Below are 18,569 nucleotides of genomic sequence, written 5' to 3'. Positions count from 1 at the left end.
AATTATGATGGTTATTTTTTACAATCTACATCTATAAAGAAAGGGCCTTCTGTGTTTTTAATGCCTTGTAATGCCATTTCCAAGTGTAAAGAATGAGCAGGAGAGTAAACATGACTTTGTGTGTCTCTTCTCACGTAGGCTTCCTTTGTACCTGCTGGCAATGTCCATGATCTTGTCTGCCTCCGTCGTCCGTGTGAGAGATGGACTCCCTCTGTCTGCCTCTACCGATTATGAACAAAGTGCTGGGGTGCAGGAGTGCAGGAAGTACTTCAAGACCCTGGCAAAGAGACTTGCTCAGTTGCCAGATAGATGCACATTGCAAACAGGACGCTATAACATAAAGTAAGTTTTTGGGACATTATCTCTTTTCTACAAGATTGCCCTGCATTGTTTTTTTATAAAATAGTTGGCCTTTTTAATAATGGTGAAGACAAAGAGTTTTGCTTTTGAAAAAACAAAGTTAGCTTTAATTGAAAAACAAACATGTCAGTCCTGTTGTAATCTCCCTTCCCCTTTTAAATTTATGTATCAATTGCAGTCATCAATAGAAGCTGTATTCTGTATTTTTCTGCCGATCTATGTTTGTTGAATACATCATAAATACACCATTTTCAGATATATCAAGCTCTTTCTGACCTATTCTTCAACGTGTTTTAAGAAGGTAGTTGCAGTGTTTTTGGCCTGCCAGGCACTTAATATTATTTTAATCTGCCTGTCTAGATGTAATTTATATTTTTTGTATCTGTTTGTAAAGCTGGCCTTTTAATGTGACTTCTTCTGATTGCTTAAATAGAATTGTTAGTCGCAATTTACCATTGATTCAGCAGAAATTATGTTTTGATTTACCACGTCCGCTTTGATTCAGTGAGCCTACTCCAGTTTGGGGCTACATGTTTAGGCCACTGCTTTTTAAACTGTGGGTCTGATTCCAAATGTGGCCCCCCTTAGCTCAGTGCTGAGATAGCAAAAATTTGGCAATGGTAAAAGGCTTCTGAATGCCACCTAGACTTTACACAAATCTGTTGGAACAAACTGCAATGTTTACAGTGGACCCTGCAGAAAATGGTTGAGCTGTACTTTATGAAAATAAAAATCAGCCTGTTTAGCAAGCCTTGCAAATGCTGATTTATTATAAGGAAATATTTAATTTTTATACGTATTTTATATATTTATATGTCTGGGATTGCAAAAAAAATTCTCAGGCAGAAAAGGATCACGAGTGGATTTTTTTTAAAGCCCTGGCTTTGATTCTGGACATCTTAATTGTATATAGCCTTTGGACTCTTCTTATGGTTAGAATACCTCTTTTAAAAATTATCTAGCCCATATCAACATTGTTTAACATAAGGGCAGAAGATTCAAAATTCACATTAGATAATTCTCTGCAGTAGTCATTTGCTCAGACTGACAGCTGTCCAGCATGATTGACTGGCATCCAGTATGACTAGTGTTTGCACTGCTCTTCTGAACATGGAGATGCTTTCTTCTTGTAGGATTGATGGGTATTGTTATCCTATAGAATGTAATATGGGGCAAAATATGCTGTTCAAGGCCAGGGGATGTTTTCTCAGCACGTGATGCCAATGCCACTGGTTACCTAGTTTCAATTTTTGAAGCACTATGGTAGGACTCTTGCATTATTGGGAGTTGGTTCCTGCCTACAGATTTCTTTGCATTTTTCTGTTGATGTCGGATTGCTTTGGAGTTGGATGCAGGCATAGGAACTGTTGTAGGAGTCTCACTGAAATCAGTGGGATTTTCATTAGTCATATATAGGGTAACTCAAATTGTTCTAAGAATTTGTTCTAAGCTACATAACAAGGCAATCTGCTAATCCGTTGTTTTAATAGAGTGTTCAATATATGAAGACTGTAAGCATATGCCAGAGCTTCAATTAAAGGAGAGAATTTTCTTCATTTTCTGATTACTTCTCTTAGTGTCATTCCCCAGCTCATTTTCTGATTCATAGAGATAATTCTGAAGAGTCATGTTTCTGCTTTTAGGAATGAACAAAATGCCGTATTGTGCATTACAGATAAATAAATGATGATGGGAAGAAAGCCATATACTATCTTTTATGCCTTTTTCCTGCATTAAAGGATTCAGAGCCCATTTTTGTGTGGGGAGGGGTGGGAATGACATTTGTAGAGACACACAATTACTGGAATATTGGAACCATAGCAAAAAAAATGCTATATTTACAGATAGAATATAATATTGTTACTTTAGTTATACAAATATTTTATCTAATTTGATCTGATATATTAAAATGTATGGAATATTGAAAGTCACAATTTATTCATATGATTATAGATGAAATGCACCAAGTGCTTTATTATGTTTATTTGAAGTGCTTGATTATGTTATGTTTCTTGTGCATTGAATGTTTGCTAATTTTTTGTTGTACACTTCCTTGAGTCCCTTTTGGGAGATAGGGCAATATAGAAATAAAGTTTTTGTTGTTATTGTTGTTGTTATTGTTACTGTTAGATATGGAGCTACACTGTAGTTTATCTTTGAATTTCCCAGAGGAGCATAGCATATACACAAACAAATCCAGTGAAAAGAGAAGAAACTGTTATTAGCAAAACAAAGAAACATATTTTGTTTTCTTTTGGTTCGCCATAGTGTTGAGCACACATTCTCATAAAAAGAACTGAAGAAAGGAAACCTAAGGAATTGCAAGGACCATATCCTGTACACATGCATACATATTTTTTCTTACATACTACATAGTGTTTAGAAATAATTTTGTGGGAGTAAAAATAAAAACATCATGTCTTAAATGCCTCTAGAACATGGCCCTATAGCCCGAAAAAAAACCCACAAGAACCTATTAAATATTTTTATTTGTTTGTTTGTTTAAACACGTACAGCTTGAGTATCCCTTATCTGGAATTCTGAAATCCAAACTAGTCCAAAATTGTTCACATGAGTGGCTGAGATTGTAACATGGTTCAGTGTACATACATTTCATTTCATCAACAAAATGTGTATAAAATTACCCTCAAGCTACATTATAAGATATATATGAAACATAAAGGAATTCTGTTTTTAAATCTGGATCTCATTTCCAAAATATCTCATTATTTACATACATGCAAACATAGGTATTACATTAAAAAAAATCCAAAAACACCTATGATCTGAAGCATTTTGGATAAGGGATACTCAAACTGTATTTCGTGTGTTCTAAAAATATATTCCAAACTAATTACCTTCCAGTCTTCTATGGAAAAAAAAGCTGTAAAATGGTTTGTTACTGAATTTTTCTGTTTACTTTGCCTTGTGCCTTTATATATCTGTTGTGTGTGCATAAGCACCAAATGTATATGTGTGTGCACATGCACACTCTAGCATGCCACACACACACACGAAAACACATCTTTGATTGTCTTTTTACACATATACTTTGGGAATGCATTACCTACAAAAAAGAACCTTTTTGTGTTGAATATGATGTCATTTTCTCCTGAATAGTAATGTCTCCATTATTTGCACAGCAGTTTTTTTCTTGTTATAGCACGTAGAACTACTTAGTGCTACCGTAAGTCATGCTCTGGATACATGAATTTCATTTTGAAATGCATATAGTTTTATTAGTTCCCTGGGAGTGAGTTACATGATGCTCTGCACTGAAAATTACCCCAGTGTCCTGGCCTTCTGCTTCCTGGATGAGCTTCAAAAAGAGTACATTTCCACGTACAACATGATGAAGACGAATACAGCAGTTAGACCATACTGTTTCATCGAATTCGGTAAGGGATTCAATCTATCCTCAATAACTTTCCTTATTTTACATTTTCAAAGCATCTTTCTGCTTTGAAGTAACTCACAAATACTAGGAGATGTTATAGGCCTTTTTATTAATCAGCTAGAACAGTAAAATTTGCATTTAAAATCTAAACATCACCACTGTGGATCCATAGTAAGTCGGGCCTGTGAAGCTACCTCTCAAATACCAAACAAACAAAACCAGAAATATTTGAATGGCTAGTTAACAATTTGGATTTTAATTTATAATTATATGTTAGTTATTACTATTTTTTTTCTACATAGATATCAGCATTGAATTTTTGCCATTGTAAACCGCCTTGAGCTCCCCCCCCCCCCTTGGGGTGAGAAAGGCGGTATATAAATATAGTAAATATAAATATAGTAAATGCATGTCTCCAAATTAATATTTGGAGACATGCATTTATGTAGGCTTTCCTGTAAAAAATATTCTGGAGCATTGTCACTAAAGTGGTGCTACCTCCACAAAGACCAGTGTTCAATTGAAAACAGAAGTTTGAAACAATTTTATATATCAGTCTGATGCATGAGGAATTTTAAGGAAAGAAATAAAGAGGCAGCAAGAACAAATACAGTACTGGTTCTTGATACTTTAAAAGGTGAAACTGATCTCTCACTTTGAATGGTTTTTGAAGCACTGTTTGTTTGTTTGTTTTTTACATTTCAACTTTGTATCATACTCATAACCTGTTTTTTAAAAAGTTTTTAAAAAATGTAATGTGAAACACAATGGGGAATATTCCTTCATTGATTGATTTCCTGAATCCTTCATAAGGAGAAAGATGGCATAAACAGTCATATTTCCACCATATACGCAGGTTTAACCTTCCCAGTTGGATTATTTGTGGCTTATTTGCTGCTGCCTCATGCCATTTTAAATAGGATTTTCAGTAACACTGGTATCCACTTTGACCTTTGTTCCATGAAGCTAGGCTTAGTCAGCAGTCAAATCTTTGATGATGGAAGGATATAAAACTGGCAGGGTGGTGGGATCTGGGTGCATGTGCATTCATACACTCGCTGACTTGGGGTGAGCAAAAGGAAAGAGGATGTGATAGAGGAGCCCAAGGAGGGGAGAGTACATGGGCATTTGCCCCCTCATTTACATGCTCACATGGGCGGGGGGCGGGGAATGAGGAGGTAGTGGAGTGAGGAAGTGCAGGAAAGGTGTGCTTGTATGCAAATCGGGGAAAGCGAAGGGGATAACAGAGGGTAAGGAAGGAAGCTGCATGGGTCCATTCTCTTGCAAAAGATGGGAGGGCTGCATACACGCATGCGTGCTCTCCCATACATACTCACTTGTTTGAACCAGTGAGGAAAAGGAGATGGGAAAGAAGGACTAGATGCACAAGTCTTTGGAAGGGAGGGACAGAAGTATCAGGTGGAAGGATGGGAAAAAGAGATAGCAGGAAGAGGCAGTGGCAGCTGCTCTTCTGGCCGTGGCACTCCCTCCATCCACCCTAGAGACCTGTGCACCACCCATCCGTCCTCCTCACACTCCTACCTCCCCCCCCCTTCCTTTTGCTGGCTCAAGTGAGTTTGCACACCCAGCCACCCTAGCGGTACAGGCACTTTTTCATGTGTAAAATACAGTTTAGAGCAGGGGTCCTCAAACTAAGGCCCGGGGGCCCTCCAAGGTAATTTACCCGGCCCTCGCTCAGGGTCAACCTAAGTCTGAAATGACTTGAAAGCACACAACAATAACAACAACAATCCTATCTCATCAGTCAACAGAAGGCTCACACTTCCCATTGAAATACTATTAAGTTTATATTTGCTAAAATTGTTCTTCATTTTAATTATTGTATTGTTTTTAAGTGGTTTTGCACCACAAATATGTGCAGTGTGCATATGAATTAATTCATATTTTTTCAAATTATAATCTGGCCCTTCAACAGTTTGAGTGACTGTGACCTGGCCCTCTGTTTAAAAAGTTTGAGGACCCCTGGTTTAGAGGGCCTATAAATATTTACTGTTTTTCTGCTTTTGTGTGGTTCCTGGACCCCTAACCCCTGCAAAAGTGGAGAGCCAATTGGAAATCCAATAAATAGAGAGAGAATTATTTGCTCTGTTAGTGTTAGTAAAATGAAGTGATGTGAATAGTATATTCTGGAACTTGGGGTTATCCAAATGGATGCTAAAAATAATGTTTATTTCTGAAAGCTATTTTCACCTAAATGGAAGGCAAAACCATAGCTTAGCAGATATTATCCATGGATAGTCTCAAAACGCCCCAGAAACCAGAAGAACTTAAGATAGGAAATAGTAAGCAGGATAAAAAATATAGCTAGCTGTCTCTTTCTATGATTGACTACAGCTCCATTTTATAGATATTTCATTTACTCTATAATTGTCTTTTTTAATGGAAAGGATTGTTCTCTTCTGTCATTCAATCCTATAGTAACTTTCACATTCCAAAGAAAAATCATTGTTTTCTACCATAAGGACACCAGATCCTATCCTATCTTGGGAGCTAAGATTTGAATGGGAATCCACCAACATATACCAGAGAAAGGAGTTGGCAAACCACTCTTGAGTATCGCTTGTCTAAAGCAACCCTATGAAATTCATGGGGTTGCCATAAGTCAACAGGCAATTTGAAGGCATACATGCAGTGAAATTCAATTGAACACCCCTCAGGATAGGGTTAAAATAAAGAGTTATGAAGATATCTCGTATGCCCCAGTGAGTTAATTTTGAGGGAGAAAGATTATGGCCTAATTTGAATCATTAGCCTAATTGAATCCATGCAATCATAGGAAGTTAAAATTGATGTAAATTCTACTGTGTTTAGGACTAAAAACTGGATTGAGGTATAGGTATAGGAAAGTAGACAAAATTAGCAGGGCAATGTAAGCAAAAACAGAGGCTCTGGAGTTTCTCCATTACTGTTTCATAGTCTATCTTGATAATTATTGAAATATAGGTGGTATAGTGGGTATTTTAAAACATGTCTAAAAGGTTTGGTGTCCTAATAATATATTATTCCAAATTTTATGTAACGTTTCATTAAAGTATATTTAACTGGATTGTGTTCAGAAAAAGATATTATAAAAAGGAGTACTTACTTTTTGTAATATCTTCCACATTACAAGAAAAACTAAACAAAATGCAATTCGTTATATGACATTAGTGATACTTTCAGGCTTGCCAGTGCATGAGAGAGTAGGTTATTCGTAATTAGATTTCTAGTGTTTAATTTTTTGGTGCTGCAAAATTAATTAGCCCATGATGTAGTAGTTGTAAAGTAGCAACAGTATTAAAACCTTCTACGATAGATGTAAGAATTTCAAATAATGAGTTTAAATGTGTGCATATGAAATGTGCATTGCCTATAAAACCACAGAGTTCCAAATTACTTAATTAACAAAAGTCTAAGGGATTTTAAAAAACTTTTATACAGATAATTTCATTCAGAGGACCAAGCAACGATACAACAACCCACGGTCTCTGTCAACAAAAATAAACCTTGCTGACATGCAGACGGAAATCAGGTTGAGACCACCTTATCATATTTCCTTGTCTGATTTGGCCTCAGCAAACGGATATGCACATATGTCTCTTCCAGAATACAAAGGTACTGGGAAAATATCTACAGGTGAGTTTGTTCTCCTGAAATATAGTCTTGTTCTTAAAGATCTGGGATTGGATCTGTTTGCAAACTTATAGACTTCTTGTTCACATCATTTAGTCTCTTGTGGTTGATTTTTTAAAATGGTGATGGTGGTGGAGCTGAGTCAGATTGGGACTTGGGACCCTGACGTAGGTGGGTGATCCTTTGCTCCTCTTATGGCCCCTTTCACAATTCTCCCCTTTTTAGTCTGGAATTCAGAATGGGAAAAGGGAGGCTCCTATTGTTCCAGTTCAGTCTTTCCTCCCATTACTAATAGCAGAATGTGAGAGTGTATTCCAACTGGGACTCTGACAGGGGCAAAAGTTTAAAATATCTCCTGCCCCACATCTACACACCGCAGGTCCTATTCCCCCCCCCCCCCCCCAATTAACCAGGGAAGTGCGGATGGCATGAATAACACTATGCCTAATTGGTGTTATTTTACCTGATCTGAAATTATGCCAAGTGCTTTGAATTAATATTATTTTGGTTTTGGTGCCCACCAAGTGTTTTGCTTGAAACTATAAACGCTAGCAAAACAAACTTAATGTCGCTGCTCACCATAAAAGACTAATAATAAAACTTTATTTATATTCTGTCCTATCTCCCCTGGGGGACTCAGCCAGACATTATTGTACTGATTTTGAATGCTTGATGTGAAGTTTGGGGAAAAAGAAGTCTCCTTTCATCACAATGAGTTCTGAAGTGAACTAATGTCCTTTTAGCCAAGTCTACTTCATTTTGTGGGTTCTGGAATGCTGGATTTAGAACATGTTTAAAATAGAAAGCTGTATTTTAAACAATGACATCTCCTCAATTGTTGATTCCTAATTACATGTTGAGTAGTGTGTAATTTGTTTTACAAGGAACATGAAGTGTATTTCTTATAAAGTTTGGAAACAGAGGCCCAGACAGTATCGTTCTCTTCTGCAGAAATTCCCTTTGTCAATCCTGCGCCTTCTCTGACTTTATGAACTGCTTTGGAGAGCCTTTTTTTTGCTGCAGCTGTTCAGTGCAAACAAGGCAGAATGACACCCCTCTCTATATTAATGTTCCAGCTCATTAACTTCATTGTTGGCACCTTTACACTTCACTGACTCAAACAGAATGATTTAAATATGGTTCAATAACCTTATTGTCACTCTCTCTATGTTGCCTAGACTACTGTGGATTTTGTCTTATTTTTCATATTCAGTTTCTGTCACTTGTTGTGAAATAGCACAGCGATGGCTTGTACATACATTTACTATGAAGTGGCAGTCATTTGTGTGTAGCACTGACTCTTCAGATGAATGTTTACAACAATGCTAACTCCACCCCCCACCCTGATTTCCCCCCATTATTTTCAGTATGATTGCTAATACTATTGGTATCAGTGGTTGAGAAGAATCCCTTGTCTCCTTCTGTCATTGGGAAACGTGTTTAACACTGGTTGTAAATTAACCTTCAGGGCAATAACTTAACACTTTAACAAAGGAAAAAATACTGAGAACATGTGTTTCAAGATTGTGATTTACTATTGCTCAGATGATAATTGTGGATTAACTTTACCAGCCAGTTTTTTGTTCAGCTTGCCTAGAGCTATTGTCTAACAGTTCCAGCCTAGTACTAAACAGTTGAACTGTATTAACCTCAATTTCATCTTTGTTCAGGCCTCATAGAGCTTCAATTTTAGTTTCAATGAAAAATATTATCACAATGTACTTCAAAAAGTTACACTTCACTCTCTTCTCAGATTGCAGGTGTTTTTCAACTGTATTTGTAATATTTAAGGAGTCAACTCCATGAGTTCTGGCATTCATTTCTAAGGAATGGAAGAAAGAATTGCACAGTGTTTGTTGGATCATGTTTTTGATTACAGTTTCATTTGATTCAAATTACATGATCTTGAGCAGGTGGAAGATGCTGAAAAATAGCATCTGTATTTTCACATAGACCTTAATGGCAATGTTTTGAAATATTTATAATGTCTTTTTTCTTTCTTTCTTTCTGCAATCCAGCCCCTCACCAGCGATTGGAACCGGTGACACTGTCAGGAATTGTTTCCTTTGTGCTTAGTCTTTTATGTGGAGCTTTGAATTTAATTCGCGGCTTCCATGCAATAGAGAGCCTTCTGCAGGTACCGCTCCCATGTTGATGAATGTCTAATAAGAAGAGTAATGAAAGCCTTTGAGGAATTATCTGTATTTTTAAACAAATACTATTGCAGTGATTAGTAGAATAAATGAATCATTTGGATAAGGAGAGGACTCTCTTTTCCCACAGAGGATAGGATGGGTGGGTTTGGCAACTGTGGCCTTCAGGATGATTTGGAACAAAGCTCTTCGCTGCCTTGTTTTCCTAACTTCATGAAACTGCAATTGCTGGCATGTTACAACTGCCCATGTAATTTCTAGATACTCTTTTTAACAAAGGAGATGTCCTTGATGCATTATTCGTCGCACTTCACGATCGTGATCATATAGCTGTAAAGTTATATTGACTTGTACTCTATAAATGTCAGTGGATTATAGTTATAATTTATGCTTCCCACCTTAACTATTAAAGAGCCTTCTGTTTTGCATGTAATTTTGCTCTCCTCCAAATGTTACTCTCTGTTCTGAACCCGCTTTTCAAAAACCTTCATTCTCTGCTGCTTCCATTAAAAAACAACGTACGAAGTGTGTTAAATAATCATTTACTACTACTGCTAGGAAACATTGTGCCACATGTGTGAAAGATTGATTTTTCTCTCAGTTTTCACAGACAAATCCCCTGAGTTAGGATGGCACAGATTTTATATTATATGAGATGGTCCCATGTCTATTACAGAAAAAAAATAGAACTGGGATCATCCAAGCACAAAGGTCCTCCACATAGAGAAAATAAATGATAACTCAAAAAGATGTGGAAATCATGTATTTTACTCTATCCCCGTGGTATTTCAGTTGCTATATGAGTAGCTGGTAAATACTCTCTTGTTATATTTTATTATATTCCCTTTCATGTTTTTACTTGGTAGGATTGTACCACCATCTAGTGGATGTGCTAGGATTTACATGGCTTCAAAAATGTGTCTATGTTCCAATCTAGATCTGAGGTGCTACAGATCAATCTTTCTCAGTGCTGACCTTAGAAATCACTTACTGCAAGGATCGAGTGTGTGTACATTTTTAAGAGCAAAGGAAGTCTCCCTTCTCTCTCCTTTCCCTTCCACTGCTGAACACCATCTGTCCCCCAACCTTTGATTTTTTTTCTTATTCTTCCAGTCAAAAACTGATTGAGAGAAAAATCAAGAAAAAATGTGCACTTCGTCTTTGAGAATCATGCTAAAACAGCACTTCAGTTAGTTGTATGAATTACGTAAATGCATGTCTGCATAATGTGGAATCCATTGCTTTGCGAATTTATTTTTTGTATGTGTATATTTTCAGGATGATAGAGAAGACTTCAGTTATGTACTTGCCTTCTTTCTCGGCACAGCAGCTTGTTTGTATCAGGTAGAACATATTTCTTACATATTGGGGTAAGGGATACTCAATCTGTATTGATCTCTTTGTCATAGGAAGATACAGAGCCACCTTATAGCACTCATAGCCAACTAAAGTTCATTATTATTGTTTGTTCAGCCTCTGATTTTTATTAGATTTTGTGCCATGAATCTTTCCCAGTTTTACATTGGGGTGTGAGGATTCACAGGTGGGGCCTTCCTTGTGCAAAGCATTGTGCTTCCCGTTAGCTGTCACCCTTTCCCATATATTTTGTTTCCTAATATGGAATCCATGATAAAAAAAACTGCATTGTTGGATCAAATTTTACTATTTGGTCAGCTATTTTGGGGTGCAGGTACATAGACTTGTGCAGCCATGTTTCATTATGATTTCCTTGTTTATGAAAGAATGTGGGAGTTACAATAATTATACAAAACTTTATTACGGTCACTGACCAGCTCAAAGCAGGGCACAAGCGCCCTGGGAGGGGAAGCACAGCTCCCGAGTGAAACAGCTATTAAAAAATAGATTAGAAAATAGTTTAAAATCACAGTTTAAAACACAGGTTATTGTAACAAGTATGGAACCGAGGTGGGGGGGGAATTGATAGGAGGGGTCAAAACACTGGGGAGGGGGGCACTAAAGGGGAAGGGAGGGGCACATTCTATTCTAATTCAATTCAACAACCACAAAATACTGGGAATAAATGTCTACATGCCCCCTATGAGAAGAAAAGCTCAAGTTAAAGTCACATGATCTGAGCTGGAATCCTATGCCGATGATATTATACTGCAGATGCCGATGCGTTTATACTCTTGGGTGGTGACTTCAATTCAAGGATGGGCCCAGATGACCCCTCTCTCTATAAACAGCAGAACTGTCTATCTCCAACACGTGAGGATGATGGACCTCTCCTTTTCTGACAGTCCAAAGACCCAAAATTGAATTTTGCAGGCCTGTGTCTAGCCAAAACAACTTATATGCTAAATCATTACATCTTAATTGGGGTGCTGGAAGGTGCTTACCCAGCCAAATTACCTTTCTTTCAGGCGCTATCAATTACATAGCCATTTCAAGGGAATTCCTCCCCTATGCTAAATCCCTAAAAGTTATGCCCAAACTTGAGAGCTACCATTTCCCAATCTCTCTTCAATTAAACTCCTTCTCGCAGGAAACTCACATAACTGAACACTACAAGCCTCTACTACTGCCAACAGAAAGATCTTATAACCGAATCCCACACTGAGCCAGAGAATCAGCTTTTAATCCTTCGCTCCTCTCTGACATCAGTTGAAACTGCCAGCACACTCATGGCAAACTATAGAAACATCATTCAAGAGTTTCAGAGACAGTTAAGTCAAAGCAAAAACACAGAATGGAAACAGCAACATCGACAACAGTATCAACAATCCCAGGTGTGATTTGAGAAAGAGTGTATTTCTGCCAATAAAGCACTCACTTTTCAAATCCAACACTTCACCTACAACTGTATAAGATCGCCTTCAGCAAAAGAGACTATATAAACAATTGCTGACTCGCAAAAAGAGAGAGGCCATGAAAAATAACTGGGTACGGCTCATCCAAGCTGTCAAGGCTAAAGATAGAGCCACCTTCTGGCATACCACATCTAATATTCAAAGTTGTGATCGACCCAAATTTGCTGGGAAGCACATTTTCAGGAACTTTACAGGGATACCTCGTTGGACATTGTGGGTGGAAATTCCTGCCCAGTTTCATCAATGGAAAATCTTCCTGTGTGGCCTTCAGTGGCAGCTTTGGAAATTAAGAGTCTTGTAGCTCAATTAAAAATAGGAAAGGCACCAGGAGAAGATTTAGAGGTCATTAAGAACAATTTGGACTTCTGGTCCCCCATCCTAGCATCATTGTTTACCTGCATAGACAAATATGGGCAGATACCAAAGGACTGGGGGCTGGCAGTTATTGTGCCCATGTATAAACCCTGCAAACTATAAACCTATTAGTCTCCTCAGTACCATCAGCAAAATATACGCAAAACACCTTCAGTGGAAACTGCTGGACTGGATGGAGCAAGAGATCATACTTGCAGAGGAGCAAGCCTGCTTCAGAGAAAGACGATCTACCGTCGACCAATGCATAGTATTGCAGCATCTCATAGAAAAATACTATGCTGTGTTTATAGATGTCAGAGAAGCTTTTGATTCCATCTCCCATACCAAGCTATGGGGAAAACTTGGGCCCACCTTGGACGACTCCTACAACTAATATGGACACTCCATGAAGGAACTACTCTGAAAGTAAGATGCAGTCCCCAGGGCCATCTTACCAAAGCAGTTGAAACTGAGACAGGTATCAAGCAAGGGTGCATTTTGGCCTCACTATTATTCAATTTCTATATGAACTCAGTGGTGGAACATCTATACAACTTGGGCTGCCACCCTGCTTTATGCAGATGATGCAGTTCTTCTTTTAGAACTCAAGTTGGACTGAAAAGAGCCCTGAAAGCATTAACGAATTACTGCGAGGCAGAACAGCTGCATCTCAACTTTCAGAAAACCAAAATTATGATGTTTGCTAAATGACCCAAGAAGTACAACTGGAAAATAGATGGAATGTGGGAGTTTTTATTTCATTAAACTCTATCTCTTTTCAATATCTCAGTGTGAAAGTCATAGGGTTATCCCAGTTTAATCAAGCAACACCTCTGTGAAATTGATGAGACCAAAATTAGTTTGCCTATGGCCATCCACTGCAATATTTGGAAAAAAGGCAGTGAAGGACATGTTCGGTTCCTCACCATCACTGGCGTTTGCATGTCGCTTTTATTGAATGACTGCTAGATAGGCCAGTTGTGCATAACTTTGGCTGGCTACTAGAGTGATGGCCTTTATATGGCAGATAAAAATAATGTATAATTTCTACACAAACCACTGCTGTGCTTACCACGAGCGGTAGAGTGACCCACTTGTAATTATTTGATACAATCCAGCATGGACTTAAATGGGCTCTCCACTTAGTGATTTCAGCAGCTGGGATATGCCCCATTTGTATTGGGTTATGGCTTGTATATTGGTATCTGTATACTGAAAAATACATCTTTCTGTCCTTTAATCAAAGATTGGCATCCAGAACCATGTCCTGTTGACACAAAGATGTTACTTTCATGTAATTTTGAAAATGTTTCTTTGGCACAAACACAGGTCAGCTGGGGAGCTGGTATCAGAAATGTAGGGTGTATTTCTTCTCTGTGCTTACAAGCACATGCGACCTATGGCTGTTTCATTAGTCTGATTCCTATCTCCTCCCCTCTGGTTTTCTGCTATATCTCTCTTTCCCTCCCTCTCCCCATCCATCCATCTCTTGCTGTTTGTTCCTCATTCAATCTCTGTTGCTTCTTTTCTCTGCCTTTGTCTGTTACTGTTTCATTCTCGGCCATCTATTACCCCCATGTGATTTTTTCTAATTTTTCTCTCTCCATTCCTATGCACCAATTTGCAGAGAGTTGGGAGAGCAGCAATACTTCTACAAATAGTTAGTGAAGAGGACAAGCTCAAACATCCCAAGCTCCTCACTGCTGCAGGAGACCTGAAGAGGGATAGTCTTCTTCCTTCCCCAATTTTTACAAATCGTTTTGCTGCCTGCCCAATCAGTGAAGACATTTCCGCCCCCCTGCCTGCCCGCCCCCATAGGACCAAATACCTGGAGAAGGGCAGAAATCCCCACTCTCCACTAGTTGGCATAAGAGTCATTGAGAAAGTGGGCTTCCATTCCCTCCAGCCTTTGTTTGGTAGGGCAGCCTCTCTCACACCTGTAAGTGAATGCAATAAAATTAGGGGGAGGGGGGACACTCCCATGCAAGCATCTCATTGTAGCCTTCTGGCTGTATTAGTCCCCCTGGTGCAACACAAGATTGAGTATGTTGACTCTTGAGACAGTGGATTGCAAGCAGGTTCGTCAGTTGTCATGAGTGTGACTAATCAATGAGGAGATTTGTTGCTTGAAGGAAAATTAAAGAGTTAATGCAGTGTGTAAGAAAATTACCTTCTGTTGCTGTCTCCATTAATAGATGGGTCTGAAGGTAAGGAAGGCATTTTGTGTTCTTGGCATAACCAACTTTGTACTGCCTTTTGCTATTTTGCCTCAAGCTTAATTGTGTATGTTTCAGAGAGTTGTAAGAACCATAAGGTGTCAAATCCACATTTGGAAATTATCCCAAACTCCCCCGCTTTCTGCCTTGACTATCGGGATTCTGGAGAAGAACAATAAAATACATTGAGGTGATTTTGTAGGCCAAAATCAGTGACAGATTTATCCTCAGAGCACTCAGGGTTTTTTTTTTTTTCTTTTTCTGGGAAGCCATTCAGTGTTGAGGAAAGCAAAGAGAACCATGGAAGGAAAAAGGCTGTGCACAGTTTCTGTCCTTGTGGAAAAAATTATTTGCATATGGAATACAGGATGCTTAACCTTTATTTTCTCTACTGTCTTGTTAGTCTAATCTAGTAAGGCTCAAGGAATTACTCATACTTTAATTGCTGCTTTTTTTTTTCTTTTTCTTTTTTCTTCTTTTTTTTTTTTTTGCAGTGCTATCTGTTTGTATATTGCACGGGCTGGCGGAACATTAAGTCCTTCCTGACTTTTGGCTTAATCTGCCTCTGCAACATGTACCTTTATGAACTCCGCAACCTCTGGCAGATCTTTTTCCATGTGACGGTAGGTGCATTTTCAACTTTACAAATCCGGCTCAGGCAACCACAAGGGAAGTCTGCTGACTACAATGTGTGACAGGGGTCTCAAGGCAAACATGATCAAGCAGTATTCCTCTCAGAAACAAACAGCTTTTCCGCGAGAGAAGCTCCCTGTACTCTACGGCATCATTGACTTGACAATTCTTCAAAGAAGAGCCAAAAATATTCAGGAACTAATTGGGGTACGAGGGGAGGGGGCGGTATTGGAGAATGTACCCTGAGGACAAAGGAGAAGTTTGGAGGACAGCATGAAAAATGCCACATCCAGAACTATGGAAATGGCAAAGATCTGTATTGGGCTTGTTTTGCATACCAAGTGATTTCTGCAGTCCCAGACCATTTTTGCCTTTGTGAGGCAGTTGAAAAGACTGAAATAAAGGGATGGCATCGCATATTAACAAACTGTTCAGTATGAATGAATTCCTGGATGCCAGATTATTGGGTTGCACATAAATGTAATGATGTGTGTCTGCATTTTCCTTAATTAAAATCTAACCCGGAAACCATCTGTTCATGGGGATTAACTCTTGGGTCCCAAAGGCCTGCCGTCTAGTGCTGAGTTAATTATGAGCTGCTTTACCACTACTTTTCTTTTCTGCAGTGCAATGTACTTTGAAAGAACGCTTCGGAAAGTGACCCCCCTGCCCCAAATAACATCATTGCATGATTCTGTATTCAGTCCCCTCTTCTAATTCTTGAAGGATTAAATGAAGTTGGCAGAGTGAAGTATGGTAGGAAGCAGAAATCTGAAGTTGATATTTTTATGATACAATGAAATGATAGAACCTTGGCCCACTGCAGGTGGCTAACTGATTTAGGAAAACATTCAATTGTTTGCAATTCACTTGGATTGTTATGGCATCCATGAGGAAATGAATGGTTTTTTTATCACTAGATACACCCGTTTGTGTGCAACAGATGTTTAGCAGAAGAAGTGGGCAACGCAGTGAGCCATCAACATTTCTCAATTGCAGATAGGATATAGCTAATGAAATAGGTTGGAAGACACTGCAGGAAGTCTGTTACGGAACAGCCATAGATTATATCTAGCATTTTAGCTGTTTGTTCAAATAAAAGCTGACCACCTTTGGATCCATATTGTGAACACAAGCTTCTTTGTCCAGAGAGTGTCACAAGATGAATGTTATGGTTGTATTCATCTTTGCCTTGAAGATAATGGCTTATTTAAGTAGCGCTGATTTAAGTAAGAATAAAATGTGACACAGCCATTTTTTATGGGATCATTCAGTTGGAAGAGACCAAAAGGATCACCCAGTCCTTATTTCTTATATAGGCTCAGAAATTGATTACTTGCTAATTGGTGCCGGTATGTTAGCAAGACATGGGAATTGATGCCTTTGTTGAATATTTTTAGTATCCAAACATGTTCTGGTTATGATCAGGACTTTAGTAGTTGAGGTCAGAGATGACTTCTGTTGCCAGATAAGTTACAGATAACAAATCACTTGTGATGATATAGCTTTTTGCCAACTTCATGGGCTGGGTGGACTAAACTGTAGACAACAGCAAGATGGTATTAGTTACGTGGGAAAAACAGGGGGGGAAACAGTGATTGTGAAGGGACTATTGTATGTTTACCTTTGAACTTCTGAATGTTTTACAATCCTCTGTGTTTGGGTTACAAGAAATCTACCATGCAGTTAAGGTTATTGTGCACTACAGCGAAGAAAAGGATTGTGTTTTCAATGTTGTTATATTTTTCAGACTGCTTTACACAATGTGTACATATTTTTTCCTGTCATTTTGGTTTTATTTTCAGGGATTGTATGTTAATAACCAGGCAGCGGCTACCTGATTGCTATGTTTGCAGTTAGAATAGTTCTGCTGTACTTCAGTTAGGTTGTGTATGCTCACCGTGCAGAAGATATGTTGTATACCCAGTTGTAAACAGTGCTATGACAATTTTGTATTTCTTGCTTTCTCTGTTTTGGAGTGAGCAATTGTCAGAGGTTAGGAGCTGCACAGAATCCCCAGTGGTTGAGGGGAGGGGGGGGCAACTAGCCACCATCCCAAATCCATTCTTAAACAAAAATAGTCCCAGAAAGTCTCTTAATACCCTGGGGATTTGGAGATAAAATTGCTATGTTTTCACTCTGCTGACCGTTTTGGCCCTAAGGAAGCCGTTTTGGCCCTAAGGAAACTCTTTCAAACAGGAATTTCTGGGGAGGTAATTTTTTTAAAAATGGGGGAAGTATGCTGGGGTGCCCCTGGAGATGATCAAAATGGCTTTGGGGTAGGCTGTTGTCCATGGGCAACACTTCCAAATGCCTGCTTTATATGATTCAGAATATACATAAAAGCATCTTCTCCAGCTCCACACATGGATAAGATCCAATGTAGGGCCATGCGAAGTAAGGTCTCTGAGTTCAAGTCCTAACTATAAACTCAACAGATGGTTTTGGAATAAGCTTTCCCAGTTGCAAATAGAAATATCAGTTTTCATTGCAAATCACTTTGTACCAGAAAAGGGCTATCTGAACAATTGTATGTGGTGTTTGCTATTTCATAATACAGGTGGTAAGTAACAAGACTAGCAATGTTCACTGCAATTGGTGTTGATGTTGGCTACTCATTTAAACAGAACTGGTTGCTGTTAAGATGTAGCTGTGACTTGTCTGTACTGTAACAAAGCAGACAAATCATGGGTAAACGTTGCTTTGGTTTAACTTTTACACTAAATAAAAAACTGCTATGCATACATGTCCCATTGAGTCAATAGAACTGAAGTTACTATGTTGGGTTGTTGACTAATTGGTATGTAATACCACATGATTTCACCATACTGAGATGGCTAGTCTCTAGTAATCCAACTAATGCAAATGCTCCTATTATTTTCCATTGATCTTGAGTTTGGGATATTCTTCATGTAATTTCCGGTTAACATTTGCATTATACACTCATGAAAATTACATGTACTATTTTCAAATACTCTGATTTTCAATGTTG

At 38.4% G+C, this 18,569-nt stretch overlaps 1 protein-coding gene across 2 annotated transcripts in view; it reads left to right on the top strand.

Annotated features, from left to right (window-relative positions):
* Positions 1-18,323, top strand: part of SEC22A (SEC22 homolog A, vesicle trafficking protein) — a 29,938-nt gene extending 11,615 nt beyond the window's left edge. Inside the window, exons 2-7 of one of the 2 annotated variants that reach the window (XM_060774853.2) lie at positions 139-342; positions 3,595-3,758; positions 7,199-7,372; positions 9,409-9,527; positions 10,822-10,887; positions 15,439-18,323. In XM_060774853.2, the coding sequence (XP_060630836.2) occupies positions 161-342; positions 3,595-3,758; positions 7,199-7,372; positions 9,409-9,527; positions 10,822-10,887; positions 15,439-15,639 (906 nt within the window). In that variant the 5' untranslated portion in view covers positions 139-160 and the 3' untranslated portion in view covers positions 15,640-18,323. Of the gene's footprint in view, positions 1-138; positions 343-3,594; positions 3,759-7,198; positions 7,394-9,408; positions 9,528-10,821; positions 10,888-15,438 lie in introns of both variants that reach the window. The other variant, XM_060774844.2, reaches the window with a different exon arrangement.
* Positions 18,324-18,569: the final 246 nt, after the last annotated feature.

This window comes from Anolis sagrei, chromosome 1 (assembly GCF_037176765.1).
Source record: "Anolis sagrei isolate rAnoSag1 chromosome 1, rAnoSag1.mat, whole genome shotgun sequence".
Taxonomy (NCBI): Eukaryota; Metazoa; Chordata; class Lepidosauria; order Squamata; family Dactyloidae; genus Anolis; species Anolis sagrei.
This window is presented reverse-complemented; position numbering and strand designations above follow the sequence as displayed.